Source organism: Dermacentor variabilis, chromosome 3, assembly GCF_050947875.1.
Source record: "Dermacentor variabilis isolate Ectoservices chromosome 3, ASM5094787v1, whole genome shotgun sequence".
NCBI classification, from domain to species: Eukaryota; Metazoa; Arthropoda; class Arachnida; order Ixodida; family Ixodidae; genus Dermacentor; species Dermacentor variabilis.
This window is the reverse complement of record NC_134570.1, coordinates 215,111,687-215,136,750: the sequence shown is the minus strand read 5'-3', so window position 1 is coordinate 215,136,750 and position 25,064 is coordinate 215,111,687. Positions and strand designations below refer to the sequence as shown.

General features: G+C 50.1%; 1 protein-coding gene across 1 annotated transcript; it reads right to left on the bottom strand.

Moving 5' to 3' along the window:
- Nucleotides 1–1,484: 1,484 nt before the first annotated feature.
- LOC142576635 (uncharacterized) lies at nt 1,485–23,154 on the bottom strand. Its single transcript, XM_075686848.1, has 2 exons — nt 22,876–23,154; nt 1,485–2,243 (listed from the first exon to the last, which is right to left on the bottom strand). The coding sequence occupies exons 1-2, from the start codon at nt 23,152–23,154 to the stop codon at nt 1,935–1,937; spliced, it is 588 nt and encodes a 195-aa protein (XP_075542963.1). The 3' UTR covers nt 1,485–1,934.
- Between the last annotated feature and the right edge of the window lie 1,910 nt (nt 23,155–25,064).

Genomic DNA, 25,064 nt, shown 5'->3' with positions numbered 1-25,064 from the left:
GTACATACGCCCGCTATTGCGAAGAGGGAGTTAGCTACCTTTGTCAGCGCCGACACCACTAGTGTCGTCCCGGTTTCGGGGGTACCGGGCAGCGTCTACAAAGTGCACCCCTTCCCGCGCGCCGTGGCTTTTTAGAATTGTTTGTGTGCGGCATTTTCTTCTATTGACAGGCTATATTAGCATGCCACTAAAAAGACGTCAAGCTGAGATACACATGTCTCCAAGGACACCTTTGTTTGTCCTATTTTTGAGTATAAATGATAGCATATCATACTATACTCAAGTCCTCCATGACAAATGCGCACAGGGCCATCACATATACTAAAGTACGCGTGTGTCTAAACAATGTTAGCGATTGTGGCGAAATAAATTCAAAGTCTATGTACGTGTAAGTATTCGCGTGTTAAGGCTAAAGGCTTAGGGGGATTGTGTTGGTGGGGACATCGGCGAAACTGTGCCGTGACGCAAAATTCCCTCCCCCCCACCTCCCAAAAAGAGCAAAACAGGTGAAGAAATGCTCGCATGGATGTCACACTGCTCAGGTACATTCCTACAAACACGTCAATATGCTTCGGAAAGAATAATCGGTACATTTCGGTCTGGGTGGGAATCGAACCCGGGCCACCCGGGCCCCCCGGGCTGCGAGACGAGCACACTTCTTCGACGCTACGGCTGCTCCACGAATATGGCTCACTAAAGGTGCGCCTAGTGCGTGCCTGAATGCACACGTCACGTCACAGCCATCTTGCTGACTAGTGTGTGTGTCATTGGGCGGCGCACGTGATGGTGCAGAGAAGGTTGCGCCACGTTATAAGTGTTGAACATGGGCGCCTTGATGACGTTCCGAGGTCTGCAAATCGTATAATGCTTTGGAATTCTCACTCGCAAGCAGTCTTAAGTTTCTGCGGAATACGTTTAGCAATTGCTGTCACGCCAGGTATTCATGTGCAGAAAAGAGCGCTCTGCTCATCAAGTCACAGACGGAGCGGCGACAGCGGTGGTTGTCGGCGGCGAGCGATGGAAAATTGAAATTAGGAGTTTTTACGCGCCAAAACTACTATTTGATTATGAGGCACGCCGTAGTAGGGGACTCCGGAAACTTGTTATACGTAGAGTTCATTAACGTGCACCTAAATCTAAGTACACAGGGGTTGTCACATTTTGCCACAATCGAAACGCGGCCGCCGTGGCCGGGATTTGATCGCGCTACCTCGTGCTTAGTAGCTTAACACCATAGCCACTAAGCAAACCGCAGCGTGGGCGAGCGATGGAGGAGTGTGCACGCTCTTGCGTCTCGCGAGAACGTCCGCGCAGGTATGTCACAGCGGAAGAAGCGCGTGCCGCTGCGCCTTAGCGCTACACATGTGCTTCGCATTGCAGCTCGTATGTCTTTCAGGAAGTCTAGCCCCGATTCTACAGCTAGTTCAACAAAAGTGTAACAGCTGCCGAACTTTTATTATCTGCCCATGGCAGATCATTGGAGTCATACTCTAAAAGACATCTCATGCTAGCAACTCACAATTTCTGTCAAAACAGTGTGTGCCAAGAGCCTTAACAATATATCTTACAAAGAAGTCTAAACCACGATTGTATAGCTTCATGTATTACCAAATGTCCAGCTGGCTTTCATCTTCTCGTGCCACGAAAGTGTAACACCTGCCGAACTTTTATCATTTGCCCATGCAGGTCAGTCGAGTCATACTTTAAAAGACATCTGATGCTAGCAACTCACAATTTTTGTCAACAGAGTGTGCGCCAGGAGCCATCTGGGAACGCGCCACCGCAACGAAGCTTTTTGGTAATTTTGCAGGCAGCTACTTCTGCAAACTTAAAGGATAAAATAGCTGAAGCATTGCGGCTTCATGGGGCTACACAGCGGGTGAGCTTTGTCTTCGCGGGCATGCATCATTAGTGAATAAAGACTTTACGCATTGTCAAAACCTTCTCAGTAACAGCTGCGCATGGCGCCTTCTTGAGCCATTGGAGCCCAAGAGGCCGGCGAGCAGGAGGGCACCACTCAGCAACGATGCACCAAACAATGCTAGCGGCCCTGCTGCCTCTCTCACAACCCTGCGCGCCGCTGGTGGTGAGTCCTCTGGTATCTTGACGTCTAGCCGGCGAAGCAGTTCAAGCACCCACTCCTGGCAGTTGTTGTCGGTTAGGTGGTAGTGGCCGCTGTCGCACATCGATTTCAGTACCGCGGACACAGCGTCCGGGGTCACGCGATGCCTGCCGAGAGACACCTGCAAAGATGGTGTGCTAGGATTGTAAAACAAGAAGCTGTTAGCTTAGTATCGACATGCGGTAACATGCTTCCATAAATGATTGTGTAACATGCCATAGCAAGGTTGTATAAAATTTTTTTTTTAAGTGTCAGTGGCTATATATTGACGCTACTTACAAAGAGGAGTGTGCATCGTTTCTTTTGTTTTTATTTTCATGCTAGAGAAATCCCAAAACGTTCGTGCAATATAAATCAGGTTTTTGAACATGGAGGTCCACGATGGACGACCTGTCCTTCAAGAGTTACAGGGGACAAGCTTTCGTACACAACGTTACTGTTTTAAAATTGTTCTATTCCGAAATATTCTGCCATTACTGCTGGAACTTTGATTCCCTGCAGGGTCTGTGTGGGTGTAAAACTGTGGGCAGTTTGTCCTGGACAGCTACCTTGCTGATACGCTTCAGGTACGGATCATAGGTGATCTATTGCTCACTTTCGTTCAGGAGAACGGCGTCGCTCATCACTCCGTGCTGAGCTGTACAATGGCCATTGTTGAAATAAGGTGTCATCCTACAGTACTGGCTCGAACATTCCAAGTGTTGTGGAGATGTTGCGCAAGGCTCACCCTACGCGCGACGGTCAGGAAAGGGCACGACGCTCCTCCACTCCCCAACGCGCAAACGCGCTACGGAAGGGTTCGTCGACGCTCCGACACGGCGCAGAGAAAGCTCCAGAGTCAGACCGCCAAAAAAACGCGGGTTTATTCAACGAGAATGCAGCACAGTGCGACAGTCATGGCGCTTACCGGCAAAGCCTCACCGCAAAACCGATAGAATACGCGCGCCCACTGCACTAGAGCTAACCGGTAAGCGGTACACCTATCCCGACAACGAGGAGTCGCGGCAGCAAAGGTTCCATGCAGCGAACTCCTTGTGGGCCTGTGAGCATCTGACGCGGCAATGAAGCGCTCACTGGAAGAAAGCTCGTGTGGAGAGGGCGCCCGGGGGCCGCCACTCACGATGTGAATCATGGCGCGTCCCGGTGACACTTGCTCGCGTGGTGATTCGACCCCGGGAGGGAGAAGCACGGTTTTCGCGGGAAATTTGTTACGGCGCTCCCGCCGTGTCTGCCATGTTGCCGTTGCGGCGGCGGTTCCCACCGATCGACCTAAGCCCAACGCAAAACCTAGCGGAACGAGGCGCGGGCAGGCACTTCGATCCCCACATTCTCCGCTCCTAAAGACCGAGGCTAGCCTGCAAAGGAAGCTGACCGAGGCCAAGTGGAAAGGTTGACTCAGCCAAAGTGGGCTAAGCCAACACGGCAAAGTGCAAGAAGGTGTCGCCGTCATCGTCAGAACCAGGTCAGGGACAAGGTGCCACAGTAGTCGAAGAGGCGAAGGTGTCGCTTCTGTTGATACGAAGCTGCAGGGGGGGCAGCCTTGGTCACAAAAGTTCCACACCCCAGGAAGGGCCCACAGCAATGAGGAAGGATTGCCAGCCAAGGAAGGGCGGGGTGGAGCAGCACCGTGGGTCAGCCAGCAACGCTTCAGGTCTGCCAGGCAGGAGCTGCCTGGGACACGCGAGGCGTGGCTGCCATTTTGGCGCAGCGGCCACCATTAAAATCACTGGGCACCCCGAATTGCGTGTTGACAGGAACGGCATCCGGGATGACTGGCGGCCAGGCTATAGCAGCAGCAGCCGGAGAAACCGCCCTGAGCCAGGCGCTAGCGCTTAACTGGGAGCACCAGCCGGAGTGAGCGGCGGCCGAGGCAGCAGGAGGCAAGGCTGGCACAAGTTCGTGGCCCTCCAAGGTCCAAGCGAAAGGACCAGAGACAGCGGTCTCGTTGTCAGCAAGACTGGCGGCACAGAGCAACCAGCCGTAGCAAAAAGACTCGACGAAGCTGGGAAAAGACAGGAACGCCTACCGGCATAGTCGACTTGCCAGAAAGGTGCCCGGCCGGCTGATTGCCCAGGAAGGGGCGTTCGCCAGGCTGAGTCCTGGGCAACACATAAGAGTGAATACTAGGCCACAAGGGTCTGCCACCGCTTCGATGTTTGCCTTCGCACTGTAGCGGCATTTCTCTGTTCACCTGCCCAGTAGGGAACCAAGTCTGCTTAGGATATGGTGGGAGAAAAGCTGTCTAGGTGCCTTTCCTCAGGTTATACCGGTGGCATGGCTTGGCGCCAGCCATGTCACGGTTTGCCTGCGGTTCGTTTACCGCTTGCCCTTCTCCCCCCAGTCGCTGCTTCTGGCAACGAAAGGTATCAGGTCCGAGACTTGAACTGGACCACCGACTGGTCTCCCTTGGGAGCCAGTCAGCTTGTATGCGAGAGAGGAAATTTTGGGATTCACTCGGTACGGGCCCGACCAATTGGCCGACAGGGAGGCACAGATGCCTTTGGCAGCGTCACTCAAGACATGGGTGCGTCTGGGGACGAGAACGCCGACACCGCAGTGCACGTCCCTGTGAGCACGGTTGCATTGGGCTTTCTTGCAAGCACGCGCTTTATCCAGGTTCGAACGGGCCAGGCCAAGAGCCGCGTCTATCCGTGAGCGCAGTTCCGCCGCGTAGCCAGAAAAGCCAGCTTCCGCGACGCATGCCCTGCTGCCGGTCCGCAGAACGCGGTCCACAGGGTTTGGCAGCTCTCTCCCGAAGTTGAGGAAAGCGGGTGTGTACTCACTCGAACGATTCACCGTGGACCGCAAAGAGAAGCCTATCTGATTAAGACAGGCATCCCAATCCCTGTGTTGCTGGATGAAGATCGCGAGCCAAGGCTTGAGGATCCGGTTAATCCGCTCTGTCGGATTGGCCTGTGGATGATATGTGGTTGTGTTGCGGTGCTTAATGTCAAAGGCAGCACACGCATCCACGCACACCTTGGCCGTCAAGTAGGACGCATTGTTCGATATCCGCTTCGCCGAAAAGCCGAAGCGGTTAAGATTTCGGTCAACTTGTCTCAGAGTGCACGTGCCGTTAACTTCCGAAGAGAAAAAGTTGAACCCATTTCGTGAAGCGATCTGTGATAGCCACGAGAAAAACGTAGCCTCGTCGTCTTCTGGGAAAAGGTACCGTAATGTCACAGGCCACGACTTGCCAGGGCAGCGGCTGTCAGATTGGCTGCATGAGCCCGGGGGGTTTGCCTGCGGGAGGCTTCGCGGATTGGCACACGCGGCTCCAGCGGGCATAGTGAAGAGCATCACGCTTCATGCCTGGCCAGGTAGCAGAGCGGCACAACTTTTGGAAAGTCCTAAGGCCACTCGCATGTTCGGCCAACCGCAAGTCGTACAAATAGCTCAAAGTGGTTTTCCTTAGACTACGGCGTATCACCACCTAAGAGACTCCTGGGGAGCCTTCGCATATGGAACATAGGGCAGGAAAACTCCATCGGCGTCAAGCAGATACGTATTCAACTTGCTCGCAACAGTACCAGCTGCGTCGCACTCGGTGCCAGCAGTAATACCAGCTGTCCGTGTGCGCCTGACGGCTTTGCCGCCCAGCTCCTCTTTGAGCCCGCCAACGATTTGTCGACAAAATGGATCGCTCTGCTGTGCCTTAAGTAGTTCTTGCCTGCTGAAGACGATAGCCGAAGAAGTAACGGGGTCAACCAGGTAAACGTACTCTCCCGATGCTGGCGATTTGGGGATCGCTTTGCCATCGGGAGTCGCGCCGTTCGAGCCATTGCAGACACAGGCTCCGTTCTCTACTTGGTGCAAATGCTCATGAGAGTGACGGACCAAAGGGTCAGACGCCGAAACGGAGGTGCGGGACAGAACGTCAGCCACCACATTCGAACTACCTTTTCGGTAGCGCACAACAAAGTTGCACCACCGCAGTGTCAATGCCCAGCGCGCGAGGCGACCTGAGGGCGCGCGCAAGCGCTCAAGCGAGGTGAGTGCCATGTGGTCCATCTCCACCACAAACGGCATTCCGTCTACGTAGCAGTCGAACTTCCAGAGAGCAAAAAATTACAGCCAGACACTTCCTTTCGGTCACGCTGTAGTTGCGCTCGGCGGCTCAAGCGCTCAAGCCCTCAAGCGAGGTGAGTGCCATGTGGTCCATCTCCACCACAAACGGCATTCCGTCTACGTAGCAGTCGAACTTCCAGAGAGCAAAAAATTATAGCCAGACACTTCCTTTCGGTCACGCTGTAGTTGCGCTCGGCGGCTCAAGCGCTCAAGCGCTCAAGCGAGGTGAGTGCCATGTGGTCCATCTCCACCACAAACGGCATTCCGTCTACGTAGCAGTCGAACTTCCAGAGAGCAAAAAATTACAGCCAGACACTTCCTTTCGGTCACGCTGTAGTTGCGCTCGGCGGCTCAAGCGCTCAAGCGCTCAAGCGAGGTGAGTGCCATGTGGTCCATCTCCACCACAAACGGCATTCCGTCTACGTAGCAGTCGAACTTCCAGAGAGCAAAAAATTATAGCCAGACACTTCCTTTCGGTCACGCTGTAGTTGCGCTCGGCAGAAAACGACCCGTGTCGATTGTGAAGCCCTATAGGGAAATACAAGTCTCAGCTATTTGGGCTTTCTTCTGGTTTAGATTCAACCAGGCGGCACGCACACTTTAGAGGACGTACTCCAGATGGCCGAGTGCTCCTCAAACGTCCAAGAGAAGATGACGATGTCATCCAGGTATGTCAGCGCATAGCGCCACCTCATCATCATCAGCCTGGTTACACCCACTGCAGGGCAAAGGCCTCGCCCATACTTCTCCAAGTACCCCGGTCATGTACTAATTGTGGCCATGTTGTCCCTGCAAACTTCTTAATCTCATCCACCCACCTAACTTTCTACCGCCTCCTCCTACGCTTTCCTTCCCTTGGAATCCAGTCCGTAACCCTTAATGACCATCGCTTATCTTCCCTCCTCATTACATTACTTGTCGTTTCCTTTCCTACCATTCGCGGAAGGGAAACCGTCATCGTCTACCTCTAGCGGAAGAACATTCTTGAAGCCATCTAGCACGGCCCCTCACCTTACCCGGAGCATAAAAGCCGGCGACGATCCAGCACATCCCAAAGGGCACGGCAGCAGGGCTTGCACGCAGATGGCTCACCCGCTTGTCTTCTTTATGCAGGTAAGAAGGCGTTTTGCAAAGTGTTTTCGCTCTAGTGAGCGCTGTCTCGTCGTGCTTCCGTGCCCTACGGTGCTTCTAGATTCTCTGTATGACATGGTGTACCTAGCAAAGTTGTTATTGCTTGCCGGAGACGTCAAGACAAATCCCGGGCTTGACCTTTCGGGCCTTGCCGAACAGTTAACTCAAATCGCCGCTGATATAAAGACAATAAAGGAAGAACGACTGACATCGCTAGATAAAAAACTAGAACGTCTATCACACCTTGACGACAATGTTTCAGCTTGCACTAAACAAATCGCTGGCCTTCAAAAAACTGTATCGTCCTTGGAATTAAGGCTAGACGATCTAGAGAATCGATCCAGAAGGTCGAACCTTATTGTGTATGGTATGCAGGAAGATACAGAAAAAAATACCGAATCTCTGGAACGCGCAGTGAATGAAAAGGTCATTAGGCATACTTTGAAGTTAGAAGCAGTGGCAATAGAACGCATCCACAGACTAGGCAAACCAATGGCAAACAAAACAAGACCAATTATCTTTAAGCTCCTAGACTTCCGAGACAAAACAAAAATTTTGCGTAACTGTCAAAAACTCAAGGATACTGTTTACGCCATCAGCGAAGACTTTTCACCGCGAGTTCGAGATATTAGGAAGAAGCTATGGCAATATGGAAAAGCAAGGAAGGAATCCGGTGATAAAGTGGCCCTCGTCTACCACAAACTAAAGATTAATAGTTGCCTTTATTCTTGGGACGAGGAAAATAATGAGGTGACCCCCATTACGTCCACTTCAAGCGATACAAAAAACCAGGAAGTCGGTACGCGAACCTTGCGTCCCCACCGTCCGCAACATCCAAAATAACGTTCGGTAATATTAACGCTCGAAGTGTTAGTAGTAAGCTCGGACCCCTCGAATCAATGTTAATAGCTTTCGAACCGGAATTTATAGGCATAACAGAGACTTGGCTAACCAAAGACGTCAAAGGCTTCGAAATTACTCCCCCCAAACTACGTCATTATTATCAAAGATCAGCCAACACGAGGCGGTGGCGTTGCTATTTTTGATCAAAAGGGAAATTCCGTACGTTAAGTTGACTGACGTTGAGGAGGTTCAACCTGTATTTTGCAAACTTTCCTTTGCAAATACCAGCTTCATGGTTGGATGCACTTACCGTAGTCCTACTGATTTGAATGTATTGCAATCATTGCACGTGTATATGCAGCAGCATGTGAAGGGGACCAAGCTCATATTACTAGTCGACTTTAAGCTCCCTGACATCAACTGGCACACACTGCATCACCGTTCACCTTGCGCAGATATTCTTTTCGACATTATGCTCTCCTTTAACCTAACCCAGATAATAACTGAACCCACGCGTGTACAAGGATCCTGTTCTAACATTTTAGACCTAGTATTTTTAAGCAATTATTTCCCCACCCATAACGCAAAATTCGAAGCCTCAACCGGCTTGTCAGATCACAAACTAGTATTGTGTGAGGTGCCGTATCAAGATTCGCTACCCTCTTCACAACCAACAAAAACGTATAAAGACTACAGCAGAGCTGATGATACAAGCATCATTGATACACTGTCATTTCAGCTATCGTCATTCAATCAACTCGCACACGATGGAAACACAGACATAGAAATTTTATTGCACGAATTTAAGTTCGTTGTGTCATATTGCATCAGTAACTACGTCCCCTTGAAAACTAAGAAAACTCATAAGCATGACCCCTGGATAACTCGGACCGTTATTCATGCAAAAAGGAAAGTTCGCCGAATCAGAAGAAAAAAAAAATCCCATCCCTCACAACGAACTGCCCAACAATTAATTACGCCGTGGACGATTTGAAAACAAAAGGCTAAATCACCCTATTTTACAAACACACTTCGTAACTTTATAAAGAATGCTCCCGAAAAATTCTGGCGTTATTGAAACCCTAAAAAACGAGATGCAAGAACGACATCTCCTGCGGGTAACAAAAACGCTGCGACTTTTTTGAATATTTATTTCTGCTCTATTTTTACATCTGATAACGGAGAACTACCAGGAATAACCTGCGGCACTGGTGTGAAGATGGAACCATTAACTATAACAGAAACAGGAGTACTAAATCTTTTACTAAAACTCGACACAAAAAAAGGATCATAGCCAGATAACATCCCTAACATACTCCTTCATCGATATGCCAAGTGGATGGCAAAATTCCTAATCCTGCTTTTTAACAAATCATTATCCACCTGCACCCTTCTACGAAATGGAAAACTGCCAAAATAACACCAATACACAAATCAGGAAATAAATCTGATCCTTCAAACTACAGACCCATATCATTAACCAGTACAGTATGCAAGTTATTAGAACATATTATTTTAAAACACGTAAATGCTTATCTAGAAGTAACTGATATCCTAATCCCTTGTCAGCACGGCTTTCGTAAAGGCCTTTCTATTACTACGCAATTAATTGAATTAACACATGACATATCCAAGAGCATTGATAACCGGAAACAAATAGACCTCATATTTTTAGACTTTTCGAAGGCATTTGACCGCGTGTCACACACTAAACATCTTGCAAAACTAGAACTAACTTTGGGAAGCGGCCCTATCCTTGATTGGATTAAAAACTATATTAGTAATCGCACACAATTCGTTGAAATTAACAATGACAGGTCCGCGGCAACTAACGTTACATCAGGAGTACCCCAAGGAAGTGTCTTAGCCCTAGTATTATTCTTAATCTTTATTAATGACTTACCAGAATATGCTTCACAGAATATCAAACTTTTTGCAGATGACTGCGCTCTTTTCCAGGAAATTAACTGCCTTGATGACCATAGAACTTTAAATAACGCCATAACAGCAGTGTCCCAGTGGTGTAAGGACTGGCAAATGGATATCAATCTAAAAAAGTCCGTTCTATTTTCTATAACCAGAAAAAAACATACATCAGCCTTCCAGTACACCCTTAACAATATTCCTCTTGCATCTGTTCATGAGCATAAGTACCTTGGTGTGACACTAACATCTGACTTCAGGTGGGATTCTCACGTTAACAATATCACATCAACCGCAATAAGACAGCTATTCTTCATTAACAGACGCCTTAAACTGGCACCATCTGAAACAAAGTTACTCGCATATTGACACTTATTAGACCGGTTCTAAAATTATAAAACACTTATAAGACCGGTTCTAGAGTACTCCAACGCCGTTTGCTTCCCGTTTACTAACAAGCTGATTAAAAAACTTGACGGGGTACAGCGAGAAGCGCTGAGATATATATATATATATATATAATAAACACTCCATCAGAGACTCACCAACAGCATTAATGAAACGGGCAGAACTTCTAACCATGCATAACAGAGCCAAGCTTGCTAGACTAAAAATCATATATCAGGTAATACACAGTCAACTTAAACTGCCTATTATGAAATACATATCAACATCCTCGAATAGATTAACTCGTCATAAACAAACACACACATTAAACGAATTTTCATTCCGCACTGATATTTTCAAATACTCATTTTTTCCAAGGGCGACACGCGAATGGAATAATCTTAACACAAGTATCACTGACAGCTCGTCCTTAGATACGTTTGGTACCCTGATTGCGGATCAACTATACGCATTGCAGCAATAATTCTTCACATTATTTACGTAGTTTCTTGCTGCCTTGTTATTTTAACGGTGTTTGTGCTTGACTATAATTACGGCAATGGTGCAATACATTTCTTTTCTTGTTGGCATTATTGTATCCTTGATTGTTGCGTGACTGTTATTACCTCAATACTGACCCTGTAACTGGTTTCTGTAACTGCAATTATCGTTGTCATAACCTCTTCGTTCTATTTATTCTCTTGTATAATCACGTAATCAAATTGTTATATGCCCAAGTTTTTTATTGTGTAAGATTTAGGAAGTAACACCTCATACCATGTTCCTATGTATGACATACAGCCCTTCCTGTTACAATCCCTGATGGGATTCACAGTACCAATAAATGAATGAAATGAAATGAATGTCCTGCCCATGTCCATTTCTTTTTCTTGATTTCAACTAAGATGTCATTAACTAGCTCGTTGCGTCGTCCTCAATTTCAGTAGGACCCTTTTCGTAAGCCTCCAGGTTTCTGCCCCGTACGTGAGTACTGGTAAGCCACACCTGTTATACACTTTTCTCTTGAGGGATAATGGCAACCTACTGTTCATGATCTCAGAATGCGTGCCAAACGCAACCCAGCCCATTCTTATTCTTAGCGCCACTTTGTATCCCCCAAAATGCGGTAAATCAAACTCTGGGACTTAGCTACAGCTCCAGAGCAGCCAAATGACATAAGGTTTAAACTGGTGAAGGCCTCAGTGAGAGGTGAACGCCGTTTCCTTCGCATCAGCCGGCTCTATCTGAACCTGCAAGTAGCTGCGGCCAGGGTGGTGAAGTAGCAAGCATCGCCTAGATTAGCCACGATTAAGTCCACGTTAGGCACAGGGTAATCATCCTTTCTCGTGAGCTCGTTCAGCCAGCGGTAGTCCACGCAGAGCCGATAAGAGCCGCCTCTATTGGGGACCATTACCACCGGTAAATTCCAGAAAATGTTTGAGCGTTGGACAGTGGCGTAGCAACAAGGGGGGCCGGGGGGCCGTGGGCCCCGGGTGCAAGGGGCCAGTGAGGGGGGGGGGGTGTCAGATACGTCTGAAGACACCCCTCTTTCCGCCGGCTACTTCCGGGGAGGGGGGTGACAGAAGACCTATGGGCCCCGGGTGCCAGACGACCTAGCTACGCCACTGGCGTTGGACAATGCCGGTCCCAATAAGTTCATCCGATGCCTGGTCGATTGCCTCCCTCTTGGCCACACTAACGCGACGAGGATTGCATTTCTACGGCTGTGTGTCGTCTGTGTTGATCCGATGTCGCGCAAAAGAGGTGCAAGCCGGTCGTTCAGTGTACATCGCGTTGAAACGAGTCCGCAGCGACAACAGGAGTGCCTTCTCATACACCGACAAGCTCTCAGACAAAGGCGGCAGTGAGCAGGCCGAGCTGCTGCTTAACGCTGCTTAACGGGGTGGTCGCTGGGGTAGCCAACACCTTGACCGCCGTAGCAGCGCAATGCGCGTGAGAAAGTGGTTCGCACCGGCTGTTTTCCGCTGTGCCGGCCAACGGGCCCGTATTGGCGGCCGAGTGAGGAACGCGAGCCAAGGAGGCAGCGCTAAGTACCCTCTCCTCCTGCTCTCGCGTGGCATCCGGCTTCTGGGGGGCCGCCGGATGCCACGGGTTGCAGGGGGTCAGGAAGGCCTGCCCTGTAGCCTCCGCTTGCGATGTCAATCACGATACTCGTGCGTGCGGGGAAGTCGCGTTCGAGTACCGAGGGCATGGAAAGACCCGGGAGATGCACAAAGCGCTGAAGGCACACGAGATTCTCTCAGCGCACAACTAACGGCAGCGAACCGCGCGAGATAGCCATGCCACTGGCGAGGTGGAAGACGGTGTCGCTGGCTAATGCGGACAGAACTCCGGCACGAAGGAGCCATGACCTCTTCGCCGAACAGTGAGACCGAAGCCCCGCTATCCAGCAGCGCCACAAACTATCGACCAGCGATCGTAAGGGCGATAAAAGACGCCGGCGTGGAGGAAGAGTGAGTTCCAGTGCGACACGCCATTGTAGCCAGAGCTTGCGTTTGACTACCATGCGCTCCTGCTGTCGCCACCGGCGAGGGGAACTCACCGGCGGCCCACGTCGTTTCCCGACGTGCGAGGAGGCTCTTGCGTTGGGCGGTGCTCTTTGCATGTTCGGGCAATATGGTCGAATTCATGACAACAATAGCAGACAACGCCTCGGTCCCAGTGAGGGGACCTGGGCGCGTCTGGTGCGCTAGCTAGCTTCCGAGGCACCGCGATCGTATTTCCCCTCGTGCACAAGGGCACGGCGTTCGCATTCTCGTTGGCCGTGCGGGGAAGAACAGCGCGCGCGAGCGTGCGAGTACGGGTCTAGAGTACGGTAAGAAAGGTAACGTGCATCTCGGTGTTCTCTCACGGCTGTGGCTGCCTCGTATTTAGGGAAGTTACAGGGTGACGTGTCACCACCAGCCCACGCACAACGATGTTCGAGAGAGGCAGACGGCGGTGGCGGCGGGCGGTAGGCTCTCGCTGCCAGTATGTCGCCCTGAATCCGCTTTGCATCGGTGGCCGATTGTTTCGGTCACGTTAACAGGCGGTCTGAAGGTAAGCGGCGAAGGTTGGAGGGGCATGACTAATGGCCCGCTCCACCTTCTCGGCTTCAGGTACCAAAGGGTCAGCAAGAACATAGAGCTCCTGCATAGCCCTGACGTTCTCGAGCAGAGATTCGTCGGGGTGCTGGGTGCGAAGCTCTAGCCCGCGACGCATGCTGCGCTCATAGTCAGCAGGGAGGAATTCGCTGATGAAAGGTGTTCTAAACTCCTCCATCGAACGAGCTTCGCGTCCGACAAGTCGGTACCACCGTACTGCTTGTGCTGTTGGCGCGACGGGCAATACAGTGCCTAGCACCAAGCTGTCGTCCAGCCGCATTTCCTATTGATAGCGGTGCAGTGCCTCGAGGTAGTCTGTAGCACCAATGCAGTCCGAATAACTGCCGCAGTCCGGGAGAGGTACCCGTAGGCCGCTTGGCATGCCTGGCTGATGGGACTGTACTTTAGACCACTAGGCTACGAGCGCGCCGCTTCCATCAGGACTTAGAGAAGCTCTGCGGCTGCGGTGTGCAGCGGCGTTTGCTCCGGACTAGGTGCGCGAGTCTGAGAAGGGCCACCCAGCGCCTGTTCTCCCCAATGCACGCCAGACCCTGAGGGGCCAGAAAACAGCATAGAGGAGAGCTGAATTGGCACTCCGGCAGGTGCATAAGGCCTCACACCACGGGCGAACGGATCGACGGCGGAGCAGGGTGGCTCACGCGCGTCGAAAAGATCGCTCAGCTGCGCACGAGGCAAGCGGTAGTCGGAAAGTGCGGCGACGTTGTCGGCTGAGCCGGGTGGCTCGCGGTCGACATTGCCTACCAAGCTGCGCTCGAGAGAAGGAGAGGCTAGCGAGCGGGTTTGCACCACCAGCGAGGCAGGGAGGCTCCACTGCGGCGCACCAGACATCCAGGTGCGTACGGGACAAAGCGTAGCCAGCGAGCGAGCTCGCGCGTACGGCAGAACGGGGAGTTCGCTACGCGGCGAATTCATCTGAGAAAGGTGCTCGTGACGAAGGGAGGCCGGCGAGCAAGTTTGTGCCAGCACCTAAGCGGAGTGGCTCCGATACGGCACATGGGGTACACTCGGCAGGACAATCAGGGCGCGTCCAGGTGACACTTGCTAGTGCGGTGATTCGACCCCGGGAGGGAGAAGCGGGGTTTGCGCGGGGAACTTGGGGAAATTAGCTCCGGCGCGCTCGCCGTGGCCGCAATGTTACAGTTACGGCGGTGGTTCCCGGATATCGAGCTAAGCACAGCGCACGAGATAGGGGAACGAGGCACATGTAGGCACCTTGATCCCCACAGTGTATATTTATGTGATCGTCTGCAGATCAGTTTCAGATGTTAAATTTATTGACATATGAACTTGAACTTCAGTTGGGTGGGAACCATTTCTCAAAATTTGCAGACGAAAATGACCCTGAGTACTACAGTGAAGTCCGCATCTGTGTTTTTCCCAAAGGTTAGATGGCAGCGTTGCTATAAATTGTCCGATCGTTAGTGTCACGAAAACGCAATAAATTGTCTATAATACCACAGATTTAAAATCCTCCTTACCCACCCAACCCTCCGAAACTACAAAAGAAATGCAATATGCAAAAAGCAAATAAAACAATTTACCTGCGCAATCTTTTCTCAGCAGTTTAGCAACATATGAACAAAAGTCGTGCACTTTCGACCGCAAGGCGCAGCACTGATTGCGATAGCAAACTAGTGCACGGCTATACGAAGCAAGGACAGTAGTTCCACCGGTTGTATAAACTTGGAAACATTCACTTATTAACTGAACGAACAAGCATGATGTCAGCAGGCACTAGCAATCATGAACACATGACAGTCGATAAACGCGTATACTCGCTTTCAAAATGCTGGTCTGAGGAAGCGTGGCAGCAGCAGCGAGCGAAGTGACCTTCGTGCGGTCCATCGCTTCAACGCAGCAGCGGCGAGAACACAGCGCACATAAAGGTATGAGCCGTCTGCAGCTTACTTTTAGGATAAGGCGAACAAAGTACGCACTTGTAGGAGGAGTCGAAGCCGCCGCCCCCACATCCGTCCCGCGCTGACTCCCCGCTTGCCTTCCCATGTGGCGCGTGAGATTGATCCACGATGGTCAGTTCCCCTCGCACCCGGTCGCGAAATGCGCAGTTCCTGCCAGGGCAGAACGCCGCCCCCCTCCGCCGCCCCTTCCGGCCCCCTATAGGCTGTTTCAATGGCGTGATATTCAGTCAGCGACACAGCGAATTCTGTCGCTCAGCGACCGCCGCGACGTTGTGGGTTCTCCGTGACTTGATTCAAACTAGAGTTACTGTATATGCTACCAAAGGTAGCAGATTTGCGCGTAGGTCCGCCATCTTGCTTGGGAAGCAACCAAATCTATGCGGCAAAGCCGCACTCTGTTGTTGCAGGCGACATGCCTACCGTATCGTCGATCGACCGTGGACGCTTTTGCATAGCTTGTGGACTGCTTTCCCGCCTAATCACAAACAAAGTGAATCAAAACAGCTGACTGAATAAGATCGTCAAGAAAAAGGCGCCGAGATCGGTCCGCACCGAAGCTTAGGCCAAGCTTATCCGCCGAGTGCGTCTGCACGCTCTCGGCGCGTCTAGGCTCAGGAATCAAGAAGTCTAACACAGATAAATCACTCTATATTTCAGCTTTCGCATCGCTGTTCTTAAATAAACCATTTTTTTTATGTTTACAGTGCCAGCACAAGTAGTGATGAGCGCCGATGTGATGCGTCATAAACACAGGTATATATGTGCTGTCGCCGAAGGCTCACAGCCCTAGCCTGCGCTTTTGTGACGAAGATATATGAACAGACAGACGTGTTGACTGAAAGGCATCACTGAACTAAGAAAACGTTGCATATACTTCGCGTGAAGAACAAGAAACAACTATCCAAATCGGTAGTAACAGCGTATACAGCATCCTGGGTGGGCAGTTCATTTAGGACTTTTTTGGAAGTTAAAATGCCAATCGCAAGTGAAAGTCGGTGTTGTGGCACTTCCGAGCGTGCTATTGAATATGGACTGCAAACTTTTCTTTGTGGTACAGGTTTGAGTATTAGTTGCTGGGCGATAGCGCATTTACCATGACTGATCGAGACTTATCTCTGTAAAACTAAAAGTGCTTCTCGGTCCTTGACGTGAAAAATTAGTCGCCGACGTTCAGCTCCGGGCGTGGCGTAGTGGTAAAGTACCGGGCTTGGTATCTGTAGCTCCGACGGTCGAGTCCCGGTTGGAGCTTTCTTTTTTTTTTATTGCACCAAAACGCTCTCTGTTGCTTTCTGTTCTCAAAAAATATACGGTGTCCAGGCACCGCGTATTTAACGCGCTAGAGCTGTTTTTCGTACCAGTACCCAGCGCCTCCCAGTACGCTGCGCCAGCCCAGCATCCAGCGCGCGGCACTCGTCCCCTAACCCGGCGCTGCACTGGGTGCTGGGTTTTGCAATAGGCATACCAGCTTGTGTGCCAAAGCTATCAACGTGTAGGCAGTCTTAAATATTACTGATGAATCAATGACCGACCATTAGTATTTGGACTCTGGTACTCCACTAAATTTTCTGTAGAAACGTACCCACCTACTAGCCACACCTGCAAGTGCCACTTCAATATGTGCCTTTTCACTGCAGGGAATCCAAAAGTAACCTTCTGTGGGAGTGTAGTGAAAGTTTTTCTCTCACAGGATTGACATAGCTACATTATGGGTAATAATGCAAAACGCAGTTAGGCCTTTACCGTATGGTAAATAACGACATTAATTCCTCTTGCATCCTGCTTCACATAAGCAGTAGTAGATGAAATATCTTTACTTAGTAGTGTAACCTCTCTTATGTTCACAAACAACAACCCAAGCAGCGCACTATCATGAAAATGTGAGCTGGCTTTTTTTATGACGGTTCTGTGAAAGCAGTGTGGTGCATGGGATTGAATGGGATCGAATAACAAGCTTTTCCGCTTTCAGAGCGATTTGTGCAGTCGGGAGCAGAGCACCCGGTCATTATATCATTCCGATGGGACTGCGAGGACACTGCGATGAGCCAACTGCAAGATGCGCTGCGCACGTTGTGTTGTTGCTCCGCAGCTACCGCGCAGGCGAACAGCGAACGCCAAGATCGGCCGGATTCGCTTTGAATTTGACTGGCGATAACTTGTGCCAATCCAGTTCGCTGCAGCGGCGGCGTCGGGAAATACAAAAATTGGCGCGGGCATCTGCTTCTCCGCAATGCACGGTTGCTTGACTACCACGTGATGACGTTCTGCCAACAGAGACGCTAGCGGCGTGATAAGACAGACGCGCAACTCTGCTACTTTTGGTAGCGTATACAATAATTCTAATTCAAACCAGTTGGTCGCGCCGTCGCTCAGTCGCAGCGATCGGCGCGATGTGGGAGGGGCAATGTGTGGGACGAAACAAAGCGCCGTCAAAATAGGAGCTTTGCTGCTTTACCATGCGTTGGCAGCTCTGTGGAGCAATGTCGCGCGCCAGCTTTAGCTATGTTTAGGACGTACCCACCAGCCTCTGCGGCTTAGCAGCTTCATAAGCATTTCTTCTTTTTTTGCGCTTACACAATTCGTTTGAAAGGAGAAGCTGCACGCTTTGCAGGTCGGGAGAAGGACGCCGCTTCAACATAAGGCACGTACCCACTTGATCGCCACCGTCGTCAACCTCTTCGTCGCTACAAATTACGCCACCTGCTTATACAGGCACACTCAATAGTAGCTAGTTCTTCTGCAAAGACAAATACTCATCCAGGAAAAAAAGTTGTGGCTTCTGTAGTAACAACGAAACTAGAGTGTACTAAACGGAACCACCCCACCGACGCCACACAAGCCGCACGCTCATATCTGCGGTGTTGTGCAGCGCCTCACTCACGGTATCTGCAAGCTGTCGTAAAGTCTCAACGCTTTTGAACGTCAAAAATGGTGTACCTATTCTATTACTGAATAAAAATAGGAAATTCGAATATTTGACTAGTTTCCATGTTGTTTATATTTAACGATGCAGGCATGGATACTTCGTGAGCAGGAGCCAACGTTGCGCATCGCTGCGACGGATATCGCGCTGCCGCAAATGCATGTGAAAGCTGTCAGCGAAAATCATTCTGCGACGTGCGCGGCAGAACGATTTTTTTTCGCCCCAATCGTGCCATGTGAAACAGCCTTATAGACTTTCGCGCGACAGAAAACTGCGTGTTTGCGCTCCGCTTTTTTCCTTTGCGTGCGCAGATTGAACCGCGATCGTCGACTTCCCTCGCGTGCTTTTGCTTGCACATACAGCATACGACGCGCGGTGACGGAGCTATCGCCGTTGGACTTTATATGGAGCACCGCGGCGACGCTGACAGCGACGGCGAAAATGCGCTTTGAGTGTCGGTATAATTGTTATCGCAGTAACACCTGCGAACAGTTGTGGAACAGACCACATCATCCACTCATGTTTATATCTCACGAGCACTCAGACCCTTTTACCCAAGTTTATGGCTTTGCTGTATGACGAATAAAGGCAGTTTTTGCTTTGGACTAAGCAAAGTCCTGCTTATAGCTCAGACAGCTACTGCCATATATCAAAACGTTATAGTTCGCACTCTGCGTCGAAAGCGACGGCTCGGCATGGAACAATAAGCGGTATATTGACACAATTGCTATAGTTTCAAGCATTAGGGTGCCACATTTCGTGTCCACTTGCCGCTCTCCCGAACATGCGTTGCACCTTATTCTTACACTTCCTCCCTAAATACATCGGCTTTCAAGGCTGTCGTGATGCTAGTTGAAAAGTTGGAACCACTTCTAGTGGTTCTTCACTAAGCAAGTGTGGCGATAATGTTTGAGGAACGGCTGCGTCAATCGCTTGTTGTGCAATGGAATGCTCGAAGTCTACGTGGTCGTTTGTCGGATTTCCGACAGTGGGTATTTAAGTACCAATTTCCAGTTATTGTTATCTATGAACCTAATATGTATTCTTCTTTCCGTATGTCTGGATTTGTTCAGATATGGTCTCGTAACGACCAAACCTCAAGCAAGGTATTAGATTGTATACGTCGCGATCTGGTGTACTTATGACATGACGTCCCATCGCATACTACTAATGATTACCTATGCCTCACCATAAAACAAAGTTAGCACACGTTCACAGTGATTGGAGGATACATCCACCCAAGAGCGAGGATCGATTGCTCGCACCTGATGTCTCTGCTGCAAGCATAGGAAGGTCCTCATATTGTGATTGATGACTTTAGAGCACGCCATCCCCTGTGGAGAAGCACTTTGATGAATTATCGTGGAAAATATTTGGCCGAGTTCTTGTGCTGTCAGGGACTAAACGTGCTCAATGGCGGATGTCCTACATTTATTCGTGGCATGTCCTACAGCAGTTGTCTTGACCTAACATTTGTATCAAGGAGCCTTCTGTCTTCAGCGTGCTGGTCGACGGATCTAGAGACTCATGTTAGTGATCACCTCCCCCCTTACGTTCAGTTTAGCTCGTTTCGCCGTTCAGCCTCACGTTGCATTCATCAAACATACTGGATTTTATTTAAGACCTCTGTCGACACCGCCCGTCAGAGTATGACATCTCCATCAGAAATAGAGGACATCATTGCTTCTACCCTGCGGAACAAAACCAGAGAAGTTAGCGTACGGAGGCGCAGATCATCGGTAGATATACGATATAAGGCCCTTCGTGCAATCCGTCGCCGCGCGGAACGGCGGTACAGGAGAACAAAATCACCGTCAGATCTTTCGAACAGTCACTGAGCTCAACGACATGTTCTTCGACAGCTGGACAAGCTTCAGAGACAGCGCTGGAGCACATTCTAATGATCGCTAGATCCAAGACAGCTTCTATCTAAGATATCGCGGGTCATACAAAGTCTCCAGGCAACTCCGCAACAAAGACGCCGATTCCGTGCCGTGGCTCTACATCGACGCCGCGCCGAATTGTAGGTAACAGAGGTCTACTGTAAACTTATTGTGGACGCGTCTAACGCAGTGACTTCATCCCTTGTCACCATCGCACCCTGGTTAACTGATGAGCAACTCGAAGTACCTTTTACGATGCAAGAGTTGACGCTGCAATTTAGGTTTCCCGACGCTCATCGGCACCAGGACCTGACAGAATCACATACGCTGTAATCTGCCATCTTGGCGCAGAATCACGACGTATGTTTCTGTCTTTTTAGAATATGACTTGGGAGACAGGAAATGTTCCTTATAGTTCGAAATGCAGTCGCGCTGTAGCGCTCTTTAAACCGGGGAAGTGCCCTAACGAGCTTTCCTCCTATAGACTGATCGCCAGCAGGCAGTTGTGTTGGGAAAGTAGAAGAAAGATTGGTTTTGTCAAGGATAGAATGCTTCCTAGAGTGAAACAATTGCTCTCCATGTTTTTATGCATGAATTCAGAAGAGGCCGTTCTTCCGTTGACGGTGTTGTCGACTTGGTCTCCCCTGCTGAACTGGAAAGAAGTCGCCGTCGGTTAGTTGGAGCTGTTTTTTTTTTTACATTAGCGGGGCCTACGACAATGTACTCCATTATGCAATTCTTGATGCACTGGAAGATTTAGACGTCGGTGGCCGGCTATATGCATATATTAGCTACCTCAGTTTGCCGCACGGTATATATATATCGACAAGTTATGGCGACACCGGACAGTACAATAATAATCGAGATGTCCCACAAGGGAGAATTTCCAGTCCAATGCTTTTCAATGTTGCATTGATTGGCCTTGCATCTGAACTTCCTAACACGGTTAAGATTAGCACATATGCGGACGACATATGCATCTGGGCATCTGGAGCCACCCGCCCCCAAATGTGTGCTAGGCTTCAAAGTGCAGTGACAATCACAGCTATGTATCTGCGGCGTCAAGGCCTCCAGCTCTCAACAGAAAATGTTTCGTGGTGCATTCCCGTGGAAACGAATGACCATGTATCCGATAATCATTAACGGAGTAGCGATAGCTGCGCTAACACACCACCGATTCCTTGGCTTAGTCATAGGAGGGGGATTATCTTGGTCAAGACACGTCACTGCACTGAAGTCAACGCTGAAGAGCTTTGCTCACGTCCTTCGCGTCGTTGCAGGAACAATATGGGGCCCCTCGGAGTCGTCATTACTCCACTTGTACCAAGCACTATTCGTAGGGTATATACGGTACAGCATGCCGACTCTGTCAAGCATGAGACTTAGCTGTGTGCACGCGCTGGAGAGCATTCAAGCTCAAGCCTTGCGCACATGTTTGTGGCTCCAACGTTGCACGTCAACCAATGGAACAATAGCGGAAGCGCGTGCTTGTCCTATTGGTGTATACTTTCTCTGCGAGCCTCTTCGAATCTACCTTCGCGTGTTGACTCGACATGTGCACCATGGTCTGTCATATATTGATCATGTATTTTGCGTGCGTCCCGCTTACGCGCAAGAACGACAGCAATTGGTCCCTCCCATTGCAGCGATCCATAAGAGACCGCTATCAGACGAGTTTCTTTTAGGTCCCTGACCAAATGCAAACAACACAGCCTTTCTCCAAGCCACTGGACAGGACGCATGGCTTTAGAGATGCGACCACTTTGCGAACTTGTATATACGCATCTCTTTCTCATAGCCTCATCACCATTCATCAGCCCTTTTCCTCCCCGTTCCTTTTCCCACGTGGAGAGTAGCAGGCAAGAGATAACTCAGGCCAACCTCTCTGCCTTTCTGCAAATAAATATTTCTCGCTTTCTCTCTTATTCTTACATGGCGCCATAGACTCTTGGATTTATCCCGCTTTCGGACACCAACTATAAGTTTATTATCTTTAGCGTGAGCTCATTGTTGTTTTGCCTCCTATGGTCATTCTACTCTTTGTTCCAATAAACTCAATTATTAATCATCATCTTCAGGAAGGACTGGCGAGATACGGCCAAGTCGGTGCTTTGATATAGCAGATTACATTAGTGATGTTGATCCCTTTTCCCACGTGGAGGCTACCAGGCCAGAGATAACTCAGGCCAACCTCTCTGCCTTTCTGTAAATAAATATTTCTCGCTTTCTCTCATATTCCTACAAGGCGCCATAGACTCTTGGATTTATCCTGCTTTCAGACACCAATGATAAATTTATTATCTTTACCGTGAGCTCATTGTTATTCGGCCTCCTATGGTCATTGTACTCTTTGTTCCATTAAACTCTATTATTAATCATCCTCTTCAGGAAGGACTGGCGAGATACGGCCAAGTCGGTGCTTTGATATAGCAGATTAGACACTTTACGATCAAAGATAGTATTTCTTGCAAATAAAGTATTGTATCTCATTAAGTGAAAGTATTGCGCAAGCAGCAGTTCTTGCCTCATGAAGGGCGAGCCAGGGTATACGCACCTTGGGTGCATCCATGAGCGCGAGCTGTTGCGTGGTCCTCCAGGCTGCGGCACCCACGAGGAAGCCGCTGCCTGGCTCCGGGTTTGCGTCGCAGAAGAGCGCCTTGCCGTCGGGGTACACGAACACGGCCGCCCAGTGCCTGAACCAGGCCGTTTCCGAAGACAACGAGCCGCCCAGCAGCCGCAGCAGCGGTCGCGCTGCGCCCAGAGCACCGTCACGAACATCCAGGCAGTAGAGAAATACGTCGCAGTAGGCCGAAGACGTGAGGTGTGCAGACATCGTACTTTCAAGGTCGCCTACGCAGAGAATGAGGCTCGGCGACTGGGGCCAGTGCTGAAGCCAACCTTCGCCAAAATTCGTGCCAGAAGTAGCATGTCGTTAGCTCTCGCTTGATTGAGGTAAATTTGTTCGAACCTATCTGAACCTTAATCTGGCGCGCACGCTGGGAATTCATATAGGTGCCTCATCAATAAAAGCATTATAAATAATAAACACGCGGACTTAGGTGAGCATCAGCATGTCTATCCTGGTTCGTATGAAAATTTGAATATATATTGACACGTCTACTTATCTTTCTCCCATGAGCGCTTTTCCTGGTCTAACAAATGTTATTGCTCGGCGCGGGATGTGAACGCATGTATTCGAAGATTCTCGACTGTTAGCGATGGTTCGGTTGTCCCCGAAGCTTGTGTAATCTGGTTGCATGTGTAACGTGGGCCGCGGGTGCAGGGGGCCAGTGGGGGAGGCGGGGGTGTCATATACGTCTGTAGACAGCCCTCTTTCCCCAGGCTTGACTGGGCGCAAATGGCAAAGAATGCTCCGGTATCGAGTAGCCCGAGTTCATGTACCCGATGCGTTGCGCTGCAGAATTGTAGGCTGCAGCTCTATGAACACCCCGCGAAAGAATTGCACGAATGTGCGGGCTAAAAAATGTAATTCTCAACGCTGTCGTTGAACTACTCGCCTTAGCGGAACCTTTATTGTAGGGTGCGCTCGGTGTCATGCGTCCATGCTGGGGAGCAGGCGTCGCTAAACATACAGCCAGGCGTTGTAAGGCGTTGAGGCTCTTGGGTCCCTATTACGTTTAGAACGCGCAGCGAACAGAGACAGCAGCAAGAGGGCGTTCAACGAGCGCGCCCGGCGCTCGCGCTTACGGCGAAGCGTTTGTTGAGAGCGGCGTTGCATAAGTGCGGCCGTCAAACGTCGCGAATGGGACTCTCTGGACCGTCTTCAGACTCGGTGCGGCCGAATAGTTTGGCGATGTATGACTCGACCTATGAAATAGTGGACCAGCGATGTTGATTCCTCAATCCTCTCCATTGCGAGTGCAGACCAACAGTAGTGCAAGCTTTCGCTGGCGCGGGCTTAATCGCGGCCTTTTCTTTCTTTTCTTATGGTGACGCCAAGAGTCAACGCGAAGCGTGCTCTATTCTGTTCCCGATCTTGTGGTGGTAGCGCAGCTCGGATAATCACGTTTGTCCGTATAGCAGCAAATAAAAACAAGACTTTATTGATCACAATGAAGAAAATTTGTAATTGTCATAGCATTGGCGCCCGCGCAGCGGTGAGGCAGGTGGCGTTTTCCATTTTTCAAATAGGATAGCGAGATCAGCGTCACTGATACAAAATTTCATTTTCGTTTTTGTTCAGGGCTGCCCACAGCCAAAATTCTGCTCGCCATAGTACCTGCGGCGATTTTTGTGAAGTTGTAGTTGGGCAAGATATGAATGTCGGGCTTCAATTTTGCAAATTGATATTGCCGCTAGAATTGGTAATTGAAACTTTATAAAGATATCCTTTGTTACTTGTAACATGAGCCATATTTTCCACGATGCCGCAATTTGTATTGGCTGCCAAGCCTTTCAGACTGACAGAACATGTGCACATGCACTTATGACAAGTCATCAGAGCAGTACCCCGAGTTATTTGGCGCAGAAAAAACAGCGTGTATACCTGCTGCATTCGCGATCTCTGGGAAAGAAAGCGAAGGAGAGGGGGACCCGGGGAACGTGCGCGGTATCCATGGCGGCTGTTGTGGTGCTGAAACCCGGAAATGGTCGATATCCTCGCCTTCCACGACTACGCCCGGCGGGGGGGAGTGACAGAAGACCTATGGGCCCCGTGTGCCAGACGACCTAGCTACACCACTGCGGACGAGCACAACGAAATATGAAAGCCTGCGCGGAGCG